The 21,038-nt window shown below is 44.2% G+C and overlaps 1 protein-coding gene across 3 annotated transcripts in view; it reads right to left on the bottom strand.

Annotated features, from left to right (window-relative positions):
• Positions 1-21,038, bottom strand: part of Myh10 (myosin heavy chain 10) — a 128,958-nt gene that overhangs the window by 39,163 nt on the left and 68,757 nt on the right. For 2 of the 3 annotated variants that reach the window (XM_040748924.1, XM_040748925.1), the window contains exons 8-16: positions 18,840-18,938; positions 17,088-17,231; positions 16,754-16,849; positions 15,259-15,377; positions 14,426-14,578; positions 10,508-10,681; positions 6,308-6,481; positions 5,691-5,805; positions 2,120-2,182 (exon numbers count right to left, since the gene is read on the bottom strand). In XM_040748924.1, the coding sequence (XP_040604858.1) occupies positions 2,120-2,182; positions 5,691-5,805; positions 6,308-6,481; positions 10,508-10,681; positions 14,426-14,578; positions 15,259-15,377; positions 16,754-16,849; positions 17,088-17,231; positions 18,840-18,938 (1,137 nt within the window). The remainder of the gene's footprint in view (positions 1-2,119; positions 2,183-5,690; positions 5,806-6,307; positions 6,482-10,507; positions 10,682-14,425; positions 14,579-15,258; positions 15,378-16,753; positions 16,850-17,087; positions 17,232-18,839; positions 18,939-21,038) is intronic. The other variant, XM_040748923.1, reaches the window with a different exon arrangement.

Genomic DNA, 21,038 nt, shown 5'->3' with positions numbered 1-21,038 from the left:
TCTTTGGGAGCCTGCAAGACTTCATACTTATGACAGGGATCCTTTCGCTCCAGTCCTTCCTTCTTCCATGCGCTTTGGTGTTTTTCAACATCTCTTTACCCCGGGCTCATTTTTTATCCTTGAAAGTCTGGAAACGTGTTTCCCCAATATTATGACTACATTTGGCTTTCATGGGTTTTTGTTTTGTTTTGTGGGCAGGGTCTATGTAGCCCAGGTGACAAACACACTTGAAAGCACAGCATCCATGTTAGCTTGCAGGACTGATTGCCAGTGTTTCCTTATAGGTCAGCAAGTCACAGCCATCCACACTCAGTCCCTCCAGAAGGCACTGAAAACTCAGCATCTCATTTTCATCTCTAAACCTCTCCTCTTCCCCTGGAGTCCCTTAGACCCACAAGCAGGTCTTGAGGAGAGAAAGACTTTGCTGTAGAATATTCGCAAATTCAAGGCCTACACATACCCACATTGGATGGATGGGCTCTGACAGGAGAGTATGACACCTTTGTCACTTCAGTTCAGTGGAGGATCTCAACCCAAGTCACTTCACCAGGGAGGTCTTCAGTGCAATGGTGGGAATGTGACGAGCTAGCTGCTTGTTTACTGAGATGAAGTCATCAAAGAGGGGCTCTGAACTGGCTCCTTGCCGGCACCAACAAACGCCTGGTCTGTGTACCCGACAGATCAAGTCTCACAGGGGCAGGATTAGGCCAAGCTACACTGGGTGGGGCTGCAACTCTCAGTGACTTCCTCTATCTTTTCATGGAATGTTTCCCAAGGCCAGGTGCTGGGGAAATGAGAGGACCCAACAACAAGCCCTGACTCTTTCAGAGACCTCCAGAGAAGACACATTGCTTCTGAGCCTTCCTCAACAGTTACTGCTAATTTCTGAGGTTCTGAGACCGGGTCTAACTCTACAGCCCATGCTGACCTCACACTAGTGATACTTCTGCCTCAGCCTTTCCCAGAATGCCAACCTTTGGCAGAGCACAGGTCGTAAGACCATACAAATCCGAAGATTGCTTTAGCTTGCCTTCCTCTCGCCTTTCTCAGCATCCTCCGGGCTCCCCAGGGCCAAAGACAACTGGGCTAAGGTTTCTGCTTGCAGAATTCTGAGTTCTCACTGTGGGCCGTGGTGCTGTCCGTCATATCCTAGTCTTTGTTCCCACTCCATGCTCACGGTTGGCTTCCCTCCAGTATGCCAGCTACAACTGAGGGCAAGGATTAAAACAGCACAGCCCTGTAACATTTTAAAAAGTAACTTCTGAGATGGGTTTAGACTTAGCATTCTCGTGTTCCAAATTCATACACTTCATAAGATGAAACTGACTTTACCTTCAAATATTGCTACTTTACAATTTCATCAAAAGTTGGAAGACTAGGTAAGTTTCACATTATTCTGGGTTTTTGGGACCCTCTAGTCACTTCTAGGATATATCTGAAAATAGGGCTAAGTACAGAGTACAGAATCTAAACATTTGGAGCTCAATTTTGAAAGCAAAGTACAGATTCTAAGAACATTCCACTGGGCCTCAGTCTAAAAATGAATACATCAAGTCTCATAGACAGGTTCAATGTCTCTAGGTCAAAAGAAAAGGCCAACAGTCAGATAACATCCCAAGTCCAAACCAAAGGAACAATGATGAGACCAGCAACCCTGAGGTACACACAAACTTTTGTTCACAAAATGTAGTAAAGGGAGAAACTCCCTTCTGAGAATTCCTTAAGAGCCGAGAACCTAAAGGGCGATTCAGGGATATAAGTGACGCCATTTAGCAGATCAGTTCCTACCAATTTGCGTGGAGAAATGTGTATCAAAATGGCAACTGGAAAAGGTAGTGACGTACCTTTTAATATGCAACACTGTAAGTGCTATGCGTAAATTAAGAAGCGATGTGTAGGCAGTAGCGACTGAATTGTTTATGCACTCAAACAGTTGCCTTGAAGTATAATAAAACGGAGCATGAAATGGAACGTTCATGCAGGCCTATGAGCAAAACGAACAGAAACCCCCAAACCAACCCCACCTCCCAGGCCACCCTGCCAGCCCCCGCCCCCACCATTTCTCCTGTGGCCTTAAAACCCTTGTGTTTTGGAGGCCCTGCAGGCTGTATACATTCACCTGGCGGCTCATGAAGACCAGAAACACTGTCATAGAAAGAAGCTCTCTGAATATTCTGAATCTCTAAAGCAGAGAAACAGTGAAAACAGGACAGAAGAGCAGATACACAAACACTTGGGTTAGTGTGAAAGACATTTGACATCACAAGTAAACTCTGAAATGGGGCTACCAAAGTAGCCGGTCCAGGGCAGATCCTATGCAAAAATTACTGTTTCGAGAATCTGTGCATTTGGATAAAGTTCTGTATACAATAAATTTAAGCTGAATCAAAGGAGCATATGCCCCCCTTCGAGTGTGAGCATCACATCTCACTGACAATATTTAAGAGTAAGGAGGCACTAATGAATCTGTCTTGCAGTCAGTCAATCCAGGCAAGACTGTAGTTCAATTAGAGTGCTGAGATAAATGCCAAGTCAGTAACTTTTACTGTCAAAATTTTCCAGTACAGATTTTGGAAACATAATTTACTTCAAGTACAAATTTCTAAAAGATTGGTTAGCTACTCAAGTTCTGCTGTAGCAAATAGCAAATGTTAAATAATTTTGAAGTTTTGATCATGCCATTACTCATCAAAGTGCCCTAGGAGGCACTGTACACAACAATACAAGCTTTAGTTGTGGCAGCTTATATACATAAGGAATGAGGAGGGCATGAATTCCTATGCAGCTGGTTGAAAGACCCCCAAACAACAGCTTCTAATAAAAGCAGGGCACTATGAACCTCTAGGGCAGGGCTGCCATCAATACATTTATTCCTTTTGGTTTGGCCTTGAGAAAAAAACTCTCACACAAAACTACATTTTAACACACAGTGTCTTCAGCTCATGGGACCGTGCCTCTGTATGCAAACATCGTACATTCTCCATTTGTGGTCAAATCATCGTTTCCTGTTCTTGCATTCCAGCAGCATGAAAAGGAAATAATTACATGTTTCACTAGGGCCATTTTTTCCTAAGGAAAAAGTTGCTCTTAGCCCAAGAGATCTCGACATCTTGAGGGACAGTGACTATCTTGATTTTTGGCTCCCTCATCTAACTGCTGAGCTTGTCACTGACCTTGTGTGTGAAGCCCATTGGCCTCAAGCCTGGAAAAGCCTGGGACGCCTCTCCACTTGTATTCTACTCTACAATAGCATGTGGCCTCTGAGATCTCCTCTCAGATTTAACCAACTGTCCACCTGCCTACGCTGGTGGGCAACAGTTCGTCCAGCTAACAGTGACATTATCAAGAGAGCCAACACTGGGTTGTCCTAGAGCAGAAGCTAGCAGAGTCAAACCAAACTTGGGGTAGATAAGACTTCTTACCCTACTCTGCTAAGAGTAGCCATTGTACTCAAGTCACACATCTGCAGCAGGACAAGGGCTAAAAACAGCTGAGCATACAGTGCAGCCTGCGTGGTCAGACTAAGCATGGACAAGTAGGGTTGAAGGGCATGTCAGCACCCATAAAGATTCTTCATACATGCCTCCAGCTGTGAGACCCATTGTCTCTGACCCTTCCTGCACTCATCACTCAGGCCACCATCCCCATCCTTATCCATCAAATCTTTTGACTCCAAAGCCCGACCCTCTCCAATACCTGCTACTAAAAGAGGGTGGGAGGAGGGTGCCCAGGGAGCGGGGAGCCAAGACAAAGACAAACCCAGTTTACCCAGATTCCTCACTGCCTGACACGCTTGTTTGGGGCAGGGTAGGGAATCTTTCATGCTTCTAGACCATCTCCTAGGTGTTTGGTGGAGTACCAATGTGGCTATGTACACAGGTTAAGCGCTCAGCCAGGGTCTCACAAGATAGTTTTGATAAGAAAAAGAGACAGGAGGTCAAAGGGGGTTCATTCTACGAGAGTGTGCGGGACCCCAGTACTTAATTTCTCTCAGTAGGTCTCTGGAGCCTTTGTAGGCCTTCTCCGTCCCTTCCCTCTGCGTTCCTTCCAGACCCACTCTTTCCTGTCACCTCCTATCCCCCACTTCCAGGGGGTTTCACCCCATCTACCCAGGAAACAACCCACCTTATTTACACTTAGACTAAACAGACCTATGGAGATGCCCTTTATTCAGTGAAGTCTAAGCATTTCTCCATCTGGGTCAGACTATTAGGGTTGAGCCAGGCCTCAAACATCACCTCAGCCTCACTTCCTGCTTTCTGACCCTTCTGCCCAGCCTACTATCCAGCCAGAAGGGACTTTCCATTTCCACATCAGATCACCCTACTTGCTTTCCTGTTCCAAGCCAACCTAACTTGTTCTAGGAGGAGGAGGAGAAGCTGAGTATGACCTATCCTCTGGAGCAGGCAAATATTTATGACAGGCAGGGTTACATGCCACTCCTCTGAGAGACGTTCCATATCCACACTGCCAACTTGAGTGACCCAAGCCTGTTCCTTTCTCCTGCTTCATGTTCAGGTTCTCAAAGCCCACGGCGATAAGATTTAACACATCACAGTCCAGAACAGCCCCGCTCTGAACTGCAGACTGAGCAAGGCCCAAGAGCCTTTGCTGTGTATTCAGACAGCACTCTTGACTAACTAGGTCATTGCAACGGACACTGTGCATTTGTAGCAGAACCAGCCTTCTCCTAAAGTCCCCTCTTTGTATAGTCTTAGGTCCGTCTCTTCCCAGGGCACAGGCATGCATGGGAGTGGTCTGTCCCAGCCCTACAAACTCCCTCATATAACTTGTGTCCTGTCTGGAGCATATGGTCACTGTTCCCCTAGAGATATTCATTTCACATTCTCTCTCTCTCTCTCTCCCTCTCCCTCCCTCCCTCCCTCCTTTGCCTAATTGTCCAAATCCCTTTCTAGCTCTTGTGTTTCTTTTACTCTACCTCTGAGAAGATAGCTGGACTAACACTTCTTGGGATGTTATTAAGAAAGCAGAAATGAGTTGGTTACTGAGTTAGTGGTGGTCATCCGAGGTCCAGCAAGGGACATAACCAGGATCAAGAGAGTGGCTGACCCATAAATCTAGGGGTATGTTCCTACTAGGTCTAAAGAAATGCAAGCATTTCGTATTTAGTAAGAATTAGCTTGTGGTAAGTGTCACCAGGAATCAGAAATCACTTGAAGTTTTTCCACACAGAACTATGAAGAGTAATGAAAACAGAAGCAACTGGCCTGTATGAAAAACATTGAAGTGTTCACTTACTAGCTACTGTGTGTGCCTGCATGCATGCATGTGCTTATGCGCACAATGGAAGATGCAACTAGACCTGTGACAGCATCAGGAAAAGGATTTTCTTGGGTCGTTTGTGCCTGTGCCTTTAGGTCATAACCTTAGCTGTCACTGGGGAGCCTGAGGGATCCTGGAGCTTCTTGTGGCTCTGAATGCAAAATGCTTTCATATTCTTCACAGCATCTGACTAAGGGGGCAGGTGTCTTGCTATTTATTTCTTAATCCAAGTATTCATAAGACGGGCAACTTCTGATACAACGGCAGCCCTGCTCTAGGGAAAGGTTTTAAAGTAATAAAAACATATGGATATATACAAACACACATGTATGTGAGAGAACCATAAATAAACCTTAACTACAGAAGATTCAGGCCAAGCTTAAATACAAATACGAGCTCATTCTCACCATCCTTCCAAAGCTCAGCCACGAATCTGTCTGACGATTGGTGCAGGAGAGTGGCCACATTGTCATTCAGAGGGTCCATGTTCTTCATCAGCCATTCATCTGCCTTATAGTCCACCTGTCCCACACCAGAGCCAAGTGGGATGAAATGGAGAACACAAAATCAAACATGAAAATAATTAGCATCTTAAGTCTTAATCAAAGACTTTCACTAAACAATCCCCAAACTGGTCTGTCTCTATGGTCAAGTATCTGTAATAATATATTTAAACATGCATGCATGTTCATTACCACCTTATACTATAAAATTTAAAGTTGCCCAGAAGTTCTCTCTGTCTTTTTCTGTGTGTGGTCCATTTGGGTATCTTTATACATCACTCTCCCCCTTACATTTTGAGCAGTCTCTCACTGATCCTACAGCTTGTCATTTCAGCTAAACTGGCTGGGCAGTGAGCCCTAGTGACCTACTTCCCATCTCACCTCCCAGCATTGGGGTTACAGGTGTATCCCACCATGCCCGACTTTGATGTGGGTGCGACAAGCACTTCACCTGCTGAGCCCTCTCTCCAGCCCCACCAAGCAGCACTTTTAATGGAGTTGTTCAATCTGAGGGCTCTTACCTTCCCCGCATAGTGGATAATGCAGAAGTCGGCTCTGTCCTTCAGTTGCCGTGGCTTTTGAAACTTGGAGTGGGAACCTTGCTCCTGAACCAGTTTTTCAACAAAAGTTTTATCGGTGGCTTTAGGGAACCAGCATTCTTCATCCAGGAGGGCCAGCACACCAGGAGGATTGGCCTGATAATGAAAGACAGTGGGGACTCACAAAGCTGACACTGGTACTATCGGGTGACAGCTCACTGCTAAATTGATTAGCTTTGTGAAGATCTATGAAAAAGACCAATCCAAGCCATAACAAACCAAATAACTCAAACATGATCATAAACTACTATGATCCGTGTAGAAGTGTATGTTACCAAATAAGCCTTGAAATATGTACATTGTAACTAAACTAATTACAGGGAGATACTCCACAAAAGCATCAAATACAGAAGCCGGAAAGGAACTGAGGGAAGGGGTGGGGGAAGGGCAGAAGGATGAAAATGAATATTTTATGTTCAGTGGGTGGTGGCTGGATATACTACAAAACTCAAAACTAACCAGTTACCTCAGACACTTTACATGGTAAGCAACTTAAGTTTTTGTTTAAGTAAAGATTAAATAAGCAGCCAGGCGGTGGTGGCGCACGCCTTTAATCCCAGCACTCGGTCGGCAGAGGCAGGTGGATCCAGACCAGCCTGGTCTACAAGAGCTAGTTCCAGGACAGCCTCCAAAACAATACAGAGAAACCCTGTCTCAAAAAACCAAACCAAAACAAAAAAAGATTAAATAAGTGATATCAATTCTTGCTGGTAAAACACCTAAAGCTATTACTAAGTACAGCATAGTGTGGCTGTCTGAACGAAAATGTCCGCAGATTCTGGCATTTGAATAATGAGTCCTCCCTTGGTTGTGGTGCTGTTTGGGGAGGCTTGGCCTCGTTGTATGAAGCACTTGAGGTTTCAGAGTCATGCATTATTACAGGTTTACATTCAAGCTGTTTCTGCCACCATTTCCTGCCACAATGGACTCTTATACCTCTGGAACCATAAGTCAAATAAGCTTTCCTTCTATAAGTGGTCTTGTTCTATCACAGCAGCAAGACAGTGACTGATAAATTATGAGGTGATAACATAAATCACCAGTCACTTTAAAAGGTCTTGGGAAATCCAGAGACAGAAAGTACATCAGCAGTAACATGCTGTGTGTGTGTGTGTGTGTGTGTGTGTGTGTCTCTGCTAATTGGTGTGAGGATTTTAGTGGGGTGAATTATGAAAATGTAGAATTAATGGTGATGGTCACACAGTGTTATAATACAGCACAAAACCACTGACTTATAGCCTTAATAGGTAGATTTCTATGTGTGAATTACATCTTAATAAAGCAGATAGCAGTGGTCTACTAAGTAGTGCTTCTGGGCCATCGTTTACTGCGGTAGTGCCAGCATGGCCAGCATACGATACAGTACTCAACTCACATTCTGCAGCATTCTGTGGGGATCACAGACCCTGGCCGGAAACCCACCCCTCCATCAGCCTGGGAGCAGGCAGCTGCGAGACAATGTTTACTGAAAACAATTCCCTGCCATAAATTCCTGATAAGGGCTTGATAAGGGCCTGGTCACTGAAACACCCTGACTTTTTGGCTAGCTACTCCCTGCTGTTCCAGATTCTGGTGCCAGAGATTTAACCACCAGCCAGGAGGGAGGAGGCGTGTGAGAGGTGTGTGACAGGGCTGCTGGAGATTTGTGCGTGTATGGATGGCAGAAGCTTTTCTGGAGGGAAGCGTTTTTCTTGGGAAGTTCTAAGCCAATTTGGGGAGCATAAAGTTTTCTTAACGCAACCAACTGGTCTCTGTGTCATCAATCCTCACCACATTCTCGGATACAGGCTGCGCAGGAGATGCAGCAGCATTCTTGTATTTTTTTTTATTTTTTATTTTTGGTTTTACGAGACAGGGTTTCTCTGTATTGTTTTGGAGGCTGTCGATCCAGCCCGGCCTCAAACTCACAGAGATCCGCCTGCCTCTGCCTCCCGAGTGCTGGGATTAAAGGCGTGCACCACCAACGCCCGGCTGTACTTTTTTTTGTACAAAACTTTAGAATCCATTTTTTCAAGTATTTATGGGTGAAGAACTAGCGGTATAAACAAATGTTATTTTAAAGACAAGTATAGGTTATAGTTACGTATAACTAAAGCAATGTGATGATATGACAGGCACCTGCTGACTGGCCTGACTGCAAGGTGCATAGGACATAGGAATCTTTCTGGAGCAAGAGCCCTACCCCAGGATTCCTTCTCAGAGAACTTCCAGGGCTCCTGATCAGTTAAAGAGTCCATAGTATCCAAGATCGCTACCCTTGGAGGAGCCAGGGTCACAGGGCAGGCAGCGGGGCTACTGTCAGGGTTCTGAGAAATGAGGCACTACACTAAGGTCACAGAAACATTTGTCTTTTGTTATAATTTTCAATTTCCAATCCCCTTGAATGAAAATGTCCCTGAAGTTTTTGTTTTAGATTTATTTTATTATTTGTATGAGTCTGAGCACATGCATGCAGGTGCGCATGGAGGCCAGAAGAAGGCAGGAAGGAGGCAGAGAGAGAAGTGGGAAGGAACTCACCTCCTGCCTGTGAGCAGCTCGGCCTATCTGGTTACTGTGACTACTGCACCTACCCAGCCCAATACTTTATAAAATACCGCTTTCAGTGTGATGCTTACCCATCAAGTTCTGTCAACAAATCTTTCCCTAGAACATTCTCTCACACGCTTCATACCATCTGTGAAGACTGTGCCAATGTTGGTCTGCTGCGGCTCTGACTTCCCTGTGTCACTGTCTGCCTGTTGTGGCTCTGACTTTTTTCAATATACAGTGCATCATGTAGAGCCCACACCATGCAAAGCCATGAGCTCCCACTGTGACCTGGGACCTGGAGAAGCAATGCCATGCTCTAGGCTCTCCTGCAAGCCCCTAGCTCCCTCACTCTGCTTTCCTAGGACATATTCAAGGGGCTTAAAACTTCCTGTCCTAATCGAACAATAGTCAGAGTAATAGATCTGTAAAAATAACTGGAAACATCACCAGCAAGTTCTTTGTGCTGACTTCTGTTTGCTGTGAGCTAGTCCACAAGACTGCAATGTCTCTGGAGAGGATGTTACTCTAACTGGTGTTGCAAGGCATCTGGAAGCAGCTCTCCCCACAGTCAAGGCAGAGACTTTCTGCTCTAAGTACAGAGCTGTGGTGCTTGGAAAAGTAAAACTATTTCTTTTGTTCAAGCCAAATAAATGAAGTTTTTTGCCATATTCCTTAAACTCAAATTTGTAATGTGTTAGCCAAGAGCTCCTGCACTAATCAGGTGACTGTTTCCTGGGTTCCTCTTCTTCCTGACTGCTGGACCATTCAAGGTCTACAGACACTGAACTTTTACTGCCTTTAAACATCTGGCACCGGTGATAACCAAAGACTGCCGCAAAAAAAGAGGCTGGGAGAGCCTCTGAGCTGTGGGAGCAACACACTTGCTAACTGGTTTAGAGCGTCTGTAAAGTGTGGGTACCACTGCATGAGGCTATGGAGTGGACACAAACACCATACAACAACCAAGTGACGTCAAGGGTTAATCATGTTTATGTTATGGTGCATACCAAAGTAAGACGAGTTAACAATAATACCTTGTTGCTCAAAAGCTAACTGCCCACGCAGTAGAGACCCAAGTCAACAAGAAAATAACAAAGAAAATAAATTCTGATGCTAAGATTGTCCTTAAACATCTGTCAAAAGAATGTTCTGCCAATATACTTCAAAAAACAAAACTGTCCAAATAAAAAGTACAAAAGGGCAAGCTTGAATTAAATTATTTAAAAACTGAATTCATGTGACACATCTTGTTCTTAGCTAAGTGTCCCTGTATTACCTAGAAAGCATGTGTGCCAAGTGGAGCTCCATGTGCCCTTTGATGGGTACATACCAGTGCCACTACCAGACTGGTCTCTGCCGTCTGTGGGGACCACAGCACATTATCCATCACATGTGCAAACACAAGGACAGGGTGGTCGAAGCTGTGTGTAAGGAGACCTAACCAAGGCGTTGGCTGCAAGAACACTTGCTTATACATAGATTGTGCTATCAGAATGTCATTTTCCTAGACTGTCTGTCTCCGATTGTGCCAGAAAGAAACTTAAAGGCTCCGCTCCAACGCAACAGGAAGCAGAGCAGGAAGCTAGCACTCACGGGTCTCTCTATGAGGTCGATGCAGGGCTGCAGGTCGAGGCCGAAGTCGATGAAGTTCCACTCGATGCCCTCGCGCTGGTACTCCTCCTGCTCCAGGATGAACATGGTGTGGTTGAACAGCTGCTGCAGCTTCTCGTTGGTGTAGTTGATGCACAGCTGCTCGAAGGAGTTCAGCTAAAGATGGAGTCGTCGTCCAATCATGGGAGGGAAGACAGGAATACTCAGCCATCTAGTTACCTCAAAAGCTCATTCAAAACTATTCAATAGGCATCAGCAATACTACTTCTAATGTTTACTCTTTAGTGATACTGTTTAATGCTAATGACTACACTAGGGGAGGGCTTTCTCTCAATCTGCCTCTTTCTCACCCCTACCTACCCCAACCTTCACAGCATTTTTGAAAAGATGAGAGGGTGGTGAGATGGTTCAGTGAGGAAAGGCCAGGCCTGACAAGTCGAGTTCAATCCCTGGGAACCACGTGGTGGAAAGAGAATCAACTTCTGTGAGAGAGTGAATGTGAACACACACACACACACACACACACACACACACGTACACACACACACACACACGTACACACGCACGCACACACGGGCATATACACACATACTCTACAGTGACGCAAAAGATGAGTAAGAATCAGCCTCCTCCGCTTTTCTATGAAGGTCCTCCTTTTATCAGGTGTCCGACCTTAGCCCTGCTGTCATAAAGCGCATCTGAGCAGCCTTCATTCACTACTGTCTCGACGCTGCCCCCCTTTCCCATTGTTCTGTTGAGTGGATAGATAAATTAAGACATGTAATTTTTTTAATTTACTCATCCTATAAGTACAACACATATTCTAATTCCATGGTGTTCACATGAGTACAATGTACCCATAAATAATCTCTCTCATTATAAAAAGTGGCTTTAAATGAGAGGTTCAATCAATCTCCATGGAACAGATTTGTGGCCTGGGAAGGCCACACAGTACCCAACAGCCCAGGAAGCTGGTTTGCTATTTAGAATGAGGTCATACTGGGAAGGCACACTGCTTGATTTCCAACACTGTATATTACTAAGTCCCACAAAGACAAACTACATTAATACTTGTCTAAGTGTTAGGCTTGTTCCTGTCCATATAAATGAATTTTGTTTTGCCTCTGAGTTTATGACATGCTATTATAGTCAATTACATGCAATAGATTTTAAAAAATAATGAATATAAACTGTCAACTCTATTTTAACGACTTTATTTTTATTATGTGTATGAGTATGTGTGTGTGGCATGTGTATACAGGTGATCACAGAGGCTAGAAGAGGGTCTCACGTCACCTGGAGCTGGAGTTACAGGCAGCTGAGAGCTGCCTGATGTGGGTGTTGGAAACTGAACCTGGGTCCTCTGCAAGAACAGCAAACACTGTTACTGCTGAGCCATCTCTCCAGCCCCACAACTACAGTTTAAAGTAAACCCTGGGTGTAAGCACACTAAGCAAGCACTCTACCTCTCAGGGAGATCCCCAAGTTGGGACCTGTGTTTTTTTTGGGGGGGGGGTGAGACAGGATCTCTCTATGTAGTCCTGACTGTAGACCAGACTGGCCTTGAACTCAAGAGATCTTCCTGCCTCTACCTCCTGAGTGCTGGAATTACCGGTATGCACTCCCATACTCAACCTATTTTTTAATCATTTTTTGTTTGGTTTTCTGATTCTGAGTCAGGGTTTCTCTGACATGGCTCCCTGTATTTCTCAGTGCTGACTCAATGCTAGTCTTTGGCTCCCCGAGTGGTCTGAATAAAAATGGCCCCCAAAGGCTCATATATATATGAATGGTTGGTCACCAGGACTCTCTGAATGGGAAGATTAGAAGGTGTGGCCTTGTTGGAGGAGGTGTGTCACTGGGGGTAGGCTTTGAGGTTTCAAAAGCCCAAGCCAGGCCCAGTGCTGTCTATGTCCAGCCTCCTCTGCTTGTAGATCAGATGTAGCTCTTAGCTAACTTCATCACCACACCCGCTGCCACGCTCCCTACCAAGATGAAAATGGACTAAGCCTCTGAAATTGTAAGCAAGCCCCCAATTAAATGCTTTCTTTTACAGGAAAAAAAAAAAAGAATCTCAGTATAAAAATTAAAGATATATGAGCTAACAACTTGTGAGCTGTATTTTCTATACAACTTTTATGTTATTTATTAAAAGCACTGTTTCTTCTTTCAAAATCCCTTCACTTTTCAGTAATTTACTTGAGTCTATACACCCCCACCTCATTATATGCCAAATTAAATTATCAAATTAAGTCCTCTCCAACCTTTAAAAAGGCTAAAAGGCATTAATATTTCTTTTAAAAATATTTTTATTTTATTTTATTTTATGTGTCTGCATGTATGTCTACCCAGTGACTGAGTAGCCATAAGAAGGTACTAGAGTTATAGACGGTTGTGAGTTGTCATGTGGGTGCTGGGACCCCAACTCAGGCCCTGTGCAAGAGTATGAAGGGTAACTGCTGAGCCATGTCTCCAGCCCCATGATTGTATTGAATGAATATGCTCAGCATGTACATACCACATGGTTATATGCAGATGGCCTAGCTTTAAGAACCCCATTGTGAATGTTTGCTATGCATTTGACAGTTCTCCCAGTGAGTTAATAGGATGTGTAGTATGAAAGGAAGTTCCCTCAAGGTCTGAAATTCTGCTGATGCACAGTATAAAAGTTGTTATTTGCAGAATTTATTCCAGAAGCTGAAAAGCGAGAGATCAAACCAGCAGGTGTGTGTTGGAAGTCTGTTTGTCAGAACCGAGGTCCCTGTGTTGGTTCTACTTTTGCCTCCTGGCTACATGCAGCACCATGGGGCATCTGCCCACCCTGCAGGCATCTCACATATGTCATTTCTGGTGGTGAAACCAGAGAAATCAGGTTGCCTGTATGGGCTCCTCCCATATTTCTTCTGTTTTGGTCATGGCTATAGATGGGGGTCTTTCTTTCACTGTATCTGCTTTTTAATGCAATTTTTGAAAGTACCCAGCCACTATAAAAGGATTTCACACTGAGGACTTGTACAGTAGTGGTGTAATTGAATGGAGAAAACGGCTTACCACAGTGATTCACTTTTTATGAGGCTAGACAGCATTTTAAAACAGGACAATTCAAAAGACAATGGTGGCAAAAGTGACACGCTCATCATAGCAGTAGCATCTAAGAGTTATGCCTTCTACATGGTCTACCAGAGGCTGGCAGCCCACAACTGAGGAGATTCTCTGAAATTCTCAGTAGATGTGTGCCCTTTGCTGTGTTGGTGGTGTTTGGTCAACGATGCAGAATTAGAACCCATCATCACACTGTGCCTTCCCAGGACACAGGCCATCACGCTGCCATGTACCCCGCTCTTCTTGGAACCACTGAGTCAAGCCACCTTCGCTCTGGCCTCAAGGTGGCTCTACTGCTACATCTCTGGGCCCCTCTTCCTTTGGTCAACTCTATCTAGACACAGTGGTTTTCCAGCAACTTCTAACCTTTGATAAATACTCTCCCTCATAGAACCACACTGGACACTACTCAGAAGGGAGGGCTTTCTGAACTGGTAGCTTCTTGTCCTTCAAGAATGTCTAGCTGCAGAAACTCGCTAGTGATCCCAAGGCCCTGGGTAGCACCCAGGACTCCACCCCCGCCTCTCTTACACAAGCATGCCTGTCACCACTCAGACACTTCCCCCTGAGCACGCAGTCTCAAGGTGCCTCCCCAACTCTCTGTATCACTGCACTCTTTACTCTGTGAACTGAGTGGTTATTTGCTGTCTACTCTTTAGCTCTAATCAAAGAGCAAGGAATGTATGTACCTGCTTATTTCTGACTGCCTGGCACTAAACTGCATACAAAAGTGAACCTAACATTTGTTAGAATCAACAAAAAGAAGAAGAAAAAAAAGAGCACAAGGGAGATGAATACCTCAAAAATTTCAAAACCAGCAATATCCAGGATTCCAATGAAAGAAGCTCCCTGGCGTTTGGTCCTATCCAGAGCTTTATTGATGCGGTGAACGAGCCAGCGAAACAGCCGCTCATAGGTAGCTTTTGCCAATGCTTCCACTGCAAAATCTGCCTGTAATTAGATAATATCAGCCTTTAATCCAGGAAGTAGTCTCAACAAAACACTAGTGGCTGTAATATCGTGTTCAATGCTACACAGAACTTACACTTCAAATGGCATTTACTACTTAATTATATCTCAAAGTTACACATCAATAGAGGCATTAGTACACTTAATGAGAACTGCAGCTAATCACTTTAGGGGATGGGCAAAGCCCTTCCCCCTGGCCTTAGAGTTAGGGGCAACAGCATCTCTCATTAGTCTGGTTTCTTGGCAGTTTGCACCCCCCCGGGGGGGGGGGAGGTCACCTTCCAACCTTCTTAATCAAAGCTATTAATGTCCTTAAAACCAGCATGAGTAAACAGTAAGTATGACCTCTCTGTTCATGCTGCTGTGCTACCCAGTAAGAAGACAGCGCAGTGGGAGTCTTGGCCTTGTTTGGCTGCTACAGAACACCAGATCTGTCTACCAGATTAGGGGACAACTGGAGATGACATTTCAAACTTATTTACAAAAATCACCCTAAAACTCCTTGGGGAAATTTATCACTACAGAAAAGACGAAACTCACTTAATAGCAAGGTGATTCAATGTGCTCTTACTAACTCAGTTTGGTACTAGCCAAGCAGAAGGTGAAACACCCACAGCTTATCATGCCAGTGCACCTATAAGAGCAGTCACCACTGCACTCACCTGTTCTTTCGTCTGGGCTTTCTGAACGTAGTCTCGGCCAACCTTGATCCGGGGGGTGAGGATAGCCCGTGTGAACTCCATCACGTTCATCCCAAGCAGGTGGCAGAGTTTCTGTGCAACTGCAGGGTAAAAGTTTCCTAAATGCTCCATTTCCACTCACAATCCAATCATGGCATTTAAGCAATGGAAAACTCTAGAAACTCAAGTCTTGAAGTGTGACAAGGCTTTAGATCTGCTAAAATGCCTTCTGTTTTTCTAGATCAACAAGACATCAGCGAGAAACAGCAGGCTTTTGCTCTGCTGGCCTTCCTATGGCTTACTTCAGGATCTTAAAGCCAAACTGTGCTGTAACGTGTCTTACCTTAAATCTTAAATCACTTCACTAAGCTGGATGTGATGGGTGAGAGGCACAGGGTGAATGGAGCCCCTTCTGCTAATCTAACTGTGTGACACCCAAAAGGGTCCTAGTGGTCAAAAGCTCTAGGAAGATGGTCCATAGCCTTGTCAAGAAATAGTGACCATGACCCAGGTATGGTGTCGCATGCCTTTAATTGCAACACTCAAAAGCAGAGGCAAATGGATGTCTGGGAGTTCAAGGCCAGCCTGGTCTGCAGAGTGAGTTCCAGGACAGCCAGAGCTACACAGAGAAACTCTGTTTCAGAAACAAAACAAAACAAGAGATAGTGACCCTGATACAGGAGGAGAGTCAGTCCCTCAGGAGTCACACAGAAATAAACATTGACAAACCTCAAGTGGGTTACCAAAAAGGGATTATTGGCGGGTGCATGTGTGTGTGTGTATGTGTGTCTGTGTGTGTGTGTGTCTGTCTACATGTATGCACACGCATGTGGAAGCTACAGGGCACCCTTGGGTGTTGTTACTGGCTCAGAGCTTAGGCTGGCTGGACAGGGATATGCTCATGTTCATCTGGCTTGATTACAAGTATGTGACCTACTGATGACGTTGTATGTAGGTTCTGGAGTGGAACTTGGGTCCATTGCACAGCTTACATAGCAGGCACTTTACCAAATGAGCCATCTTCCTACCACAGAAAGACTATGTCAACAGTGGCTGATGTGACTTCATGTCAGCACTCACGCACTGACCACAGTGTACTGGGGATGTCCCTCTGAAACCTCCAGGCTATAGGGGTTCATTTCCCTTCAGGAACAATCTGACAGCTTCCAATACCTGCAACCACAACCTCTTGGTGTGCAAACTTTTATTCCTGACCAGTGTTCATTTAAATCCATTTTCAACATTTAGTAACAGGAAATTTCACATTAGAAAATCTAGATTTCAAGTGAGTATAGCACATGCTGCATATCTGTACTCAGGAGGCTAAGGCAGAAGGATTTAAGAGTCCGAGACCAGCCTGTGATACATAGTGAGGCCCTATTCCAAGCCCCCACCCCCCTGGCACCCCCACCCCCTGACACCCTCACTCCCGGCCACAACCTAAAGGAAAGAAGCCAAGTAGTGGTTATCAGTTTACCTGTGTTTTCTGGCATGGAAGCTTGATCAGTGTTTCTCTCCTTTTTGAAAGAGATGTTTCCAAACTGCAGCACTGAAGATACAACTTTCAGCATTGCTTTATATTGATGAAAAGAAAAAAAAAAAAAAAAAAGAAAATCCATCAAAATGTAGCAGAGACATATTCCAGCTTATCTGGTACTAAAAACTGGCTCCAGTAACTTTTTGGTAATTCTTCAGGGTTTCATAAAACAGGCAGTTCTCATTAGCTGTCCAGTTATTTTCTGATTTGAGTTGTTTACAGCAAATTCACAGGAGTTCTAACAGTAAGGGGTAGAGAATTAGAACGCACGTACAGAGTATCTCTTCGTGGGAGAAGCCCATTATGTGCATTGCTTCCATTGTCTCCTGGAAATTATCCTTGTCCTGCTGTCCAGGGATAGGTATATAGCCATTGGAGAGGAATCTGTAGTTATTAAAACCTTCCAGGAGTAAGTCAGCTAAAAGGAAATACAATGGGATAAAATGTAATTCATACTCATCAACAGACTGAAACACTCCAATATGACACCGAGAACATAGGAGAGTGGGCTTGCCATCCAACTTGTCACTGGCACACTTTTCAAGTATTTGTTTCAACGAAGGAAGGAAAGAAAATGTGAACATGTAAACACCTCTGTAGTTTGTTTTGGTTTTTTGGCACAGCAATTTGTACAATTTTCTATTTGAAACTGTGTGGCTCAGAAACAAGTAAAATCCCCAGATTTAAATATTTTCACCATCATTTGAATGAAAGCTTTGAAATCCTTATTCTGCATTTTTATCTTAGCAGGTAACCAGCTCTCTTGCTCTTTGGTAGAGAATTGAGAATTCCCCTGGACCACTCCTTCCCCCAATTCCTTTTTTTTTTGGTTTTTCGAGACAGGGTTTCTTTGTATTGTTTTGTACGCTGTCCTGGAACTCACTCTATAGACCAGGCTGGCCTCGAACTCTCTGCCTCCCGAGTGCTGGGATTAAAGGTTTGCGTGCCACCAACGCCCAGCTCCTCCCCCCAATTCTTAACTAAATCACATTGACCTCCTATTAAGGAACTGTTTGTTTCCTCCACAGCTTCTTTCAACATTTTGAAAATCCTTTGATTCGTTCTGATTGTGGAGTCCTTATAGGTCTGCAAATGAAAGCCTCAGAGTTATATTCTCTTCAAATGTACCATCTTGAGCATTTGGACTCTTTGTAGCAATTCTGCGTGATGCTGAGTTTTTACCCCTTGCAGGTTTCCCTAAGGAGATTCTAGTTTGGTGTACTCTCAGTATTACAGGTGAGAAAAGGTTTATTGCAGCATGTATCTACTGTAAAGCTACATGATATATAAATGTGTATAGTAACTGTGCAAAAACACTGAATCTAGGACTCAAGGAATAAAGAAGTTGTCCATATTCTCTCAGCATTTCTGAGTCTGCAAATTCTTGCCTCAGCAGACAGGGTCTCACTCTGTAGCCCTGGCTGGCCTAAATCACTATGTAAATGAGACTGGTCTCAAATGCTCAGAGGTTCACCTGCCTCTGCCTCCTGAGGTTAGACCATCCTTGGCTTTAAGTTCTTTTCAAATTAAATGCTTTTTTTTTTTAACCAAGAATTTTACTTTCTACTCTTCCCCAGCCCTAAGCCTCTAGTCGCCATGAGTCACACCAATAAACAAACACCCACTACTTACTCGTTCTAGTGTTAATGCAAATACAGTCTATATTTAGTAGTAAGTCAGGGAATAAAAGCTTTTATTTTACATTTTATTAAGTAACTTTACCGCCCCCATTCCATTATCAATGTTGGAAGAGAATCATACAAAGATGGTTTTTAATTTAATTTAAGACAGTGTCTCTTTATGTAGACCTGGCTGTTCTGAACTTTCTACGTAGACCAGGCTGACCTTGAATTCGAGATCAGCTGGTCTCTGCCTCCCAACTGCTGGAATTAAAGATGTGTATCAGCATGTCCAACTCTATTTGTATTTACAGAAAATTTCTAAAGCCAATATAGCAAAACTGCCACTTAAGAGCAATATTCAAAGCAGTAACTCAACGTAGAGGAGTAGGAACCCCATTACTCACACTTCAGGTGCTCCCCTGCTCCGGACAGCAGTTGGTAAAAGATATGAAATGTACGTTCATCTTTAGCTTGACGAACAGCACGAGACTTTTCCAGAAGGTCTGAACAGAGGTTAAGGATGTAGTTACTAAGCAGGGGAACCTTTCTTTCTTGGCTATATGCCAACTCTGATACAGTGAACCAATCTAAAGAATTGTATTTTATCTGAGACAAAAAAATGCAGCTTATGATTCTTATTAATTTTCTAGAGTCAGTGGGTTGGGAGGGAACTGAAGAGATTACAGGTGTTTCCTTCAACCCCATTGCAATTCGCCCTACCACATGGACTGTGTTAAAAGAAAACAAAACTACATAGGAAGTGAAGAAAGCTACTAAATATGAATGAAATATAGTTGCTTAAGGTAGACAGTATCTAACACCAGAATATCACAAGTTTAAAAACAAGGAACAGGTGCAGAGAAACCAGCTAGGAGGCTGAATGAATGAAGAGCTAAGAACAAAGGCTTGTTACGTGCTACTTTTCTCATTGCTGAGGTGCACCAGTTCTGGACAAAGGCAACTCAAGGAAGGAAAGATTTACTTTGGCTCACAGTTTAAATTCATCATGGCTGGAAAGCCATGGCAGCAGGCAACGAAACCCATGTTCACACTGCATCCTCAGGAAACAGAGAGAAGAGTTCTTGTCCTCTGCTTGTTTTCTCCTTTGTATTAGATCCAGGACCTGTACCCATGATGGTACCACCTACGTGTAAAGTGGACTCTTCTACTTAGCTCTGCAGAGACAATCCCTCACAGGCCTGCCTGGACAGTTGCTTCTACTGAGTCTAAATCCCATTCATTAAGCTGACACTCAAGCTTAACCATCAGGGCGTGACCCAGAGCCACATGTGCCTGAGCACTCTGCTCTCATGACATCCCCCTTGGTAGAAACCTTGCATGTGCCCTCCATTTTCACACGTGGAATCTTCTCACAGTGCTCTAGCATGTAGCTATGATCAGATGACATGGTTGCTACGCTGACCACTGGGCCTTTTGTTCCCTGCATTGAAGCATGAGAGACTATTACCTAAACCATGACACTATTCACCTGCCTGTGTCGCGTCTGCTGCGCGGCCTGTGTCCGAGAATGTGCGGAGGGTGTCGGGGATTGACAACACAGAGACTCGTTCAAGGATATAAAGAAAACTTTAAGCAGGCCCCAAAAAGGCTCAAAAAAACTTCCTAAGAAAGGCTCCCTCCAGAAAAGCTTCTGCTCTCTCCTCTACCCTGGCTGGTTCTGCTCTGACACCAAAAACTGATCTGGGCGTGTCAGAAGAGGCGGCTAGTCTTTGGACAAGGTCGAGGTCAGGGTGGTTTCTGTGGGCAGGCCTTTTCCAGGAACTTATTGCCCCGGGCATTATATTGTTTTTAGTAAACATGTTTTTAGTAAACATTGTCTTACAGCTGCCTACTCCCAGGCAGAAGGGGAAGTGGGTCTCTGCTCAAGGTCTGGTGTTCCCACATGCCTGGGCTTCCCAGGGCAGAACTCCGTGGAAGCAGCACCTGAATACAGACAAGAACACCCATCTGTGAATGCAGGGCTCAGTGTGAGACTTGCTGGGCCTCTGCACAGTGTTTGGATGCTGCTGGGTGTTGAAGGGTGCACAGGTACATCGGGTGCTCATGGAATCTGTTTCATTTGCAAACTGACAGCCTCTTCTGGGGGTATACCTTTCCTGGGGCTACCAAATGAACTAATTCTCTTAAGTGCAAAAAGCCTGAATCCTACAGTCTGATGAATGTCACCAGCAGAATAGTATGAACTGAGTTAAGTGGTAAATTCACTATACCACCATCCCCGCCCTGGCTTTGGATATATAAACTTCTATTCTTAATTCACAGGAATTTCCACCTAGCCTTCATCTATATAAAATGAATTTCTATCACCAGAGAGTATTTATGACCTCACTAGTTGTTACTTATTTACTATCTTACTAATCAAACAGGATTTTGTATGTGAAAAGGTCAAATCTAGGACTAGCCAAAGATCCTACCAACTGAGCTATATTCCCAGTCCCCCTAAATTTGTCTTATACATACCTACTATTCCTTCAGGTCATTCTATGCAATGACATTTCTTAGGATTATTCTATGTATCTGACATGTTCTGTCTTGGCTATAACTTTATTAAATTACTTTAACTCCCTAATTCCATAGGCTTG

Source organism: Mesocricetus auratus, unplaced genomic scaffold, assembly GCF_017639785.1.
Source record: "Mesocricetus auratus isolate SY011 unplaced genomic scaffold, BCM_Maur_2.0 Super-Scaffold_100007, whole genome shotgun sequence".
Lineage (NCBI taxonomy): Eukaryota > Metazoa > Chordata > Mammalia > Rodentia > Cricetidae > Mesocricetus > Mesocricetus auratus.
The sequence above is the reverse complement of the archived record's forward strand: the minus strand, read 5'-3'. Positions and strand labels throughout refer to the sequence as shown.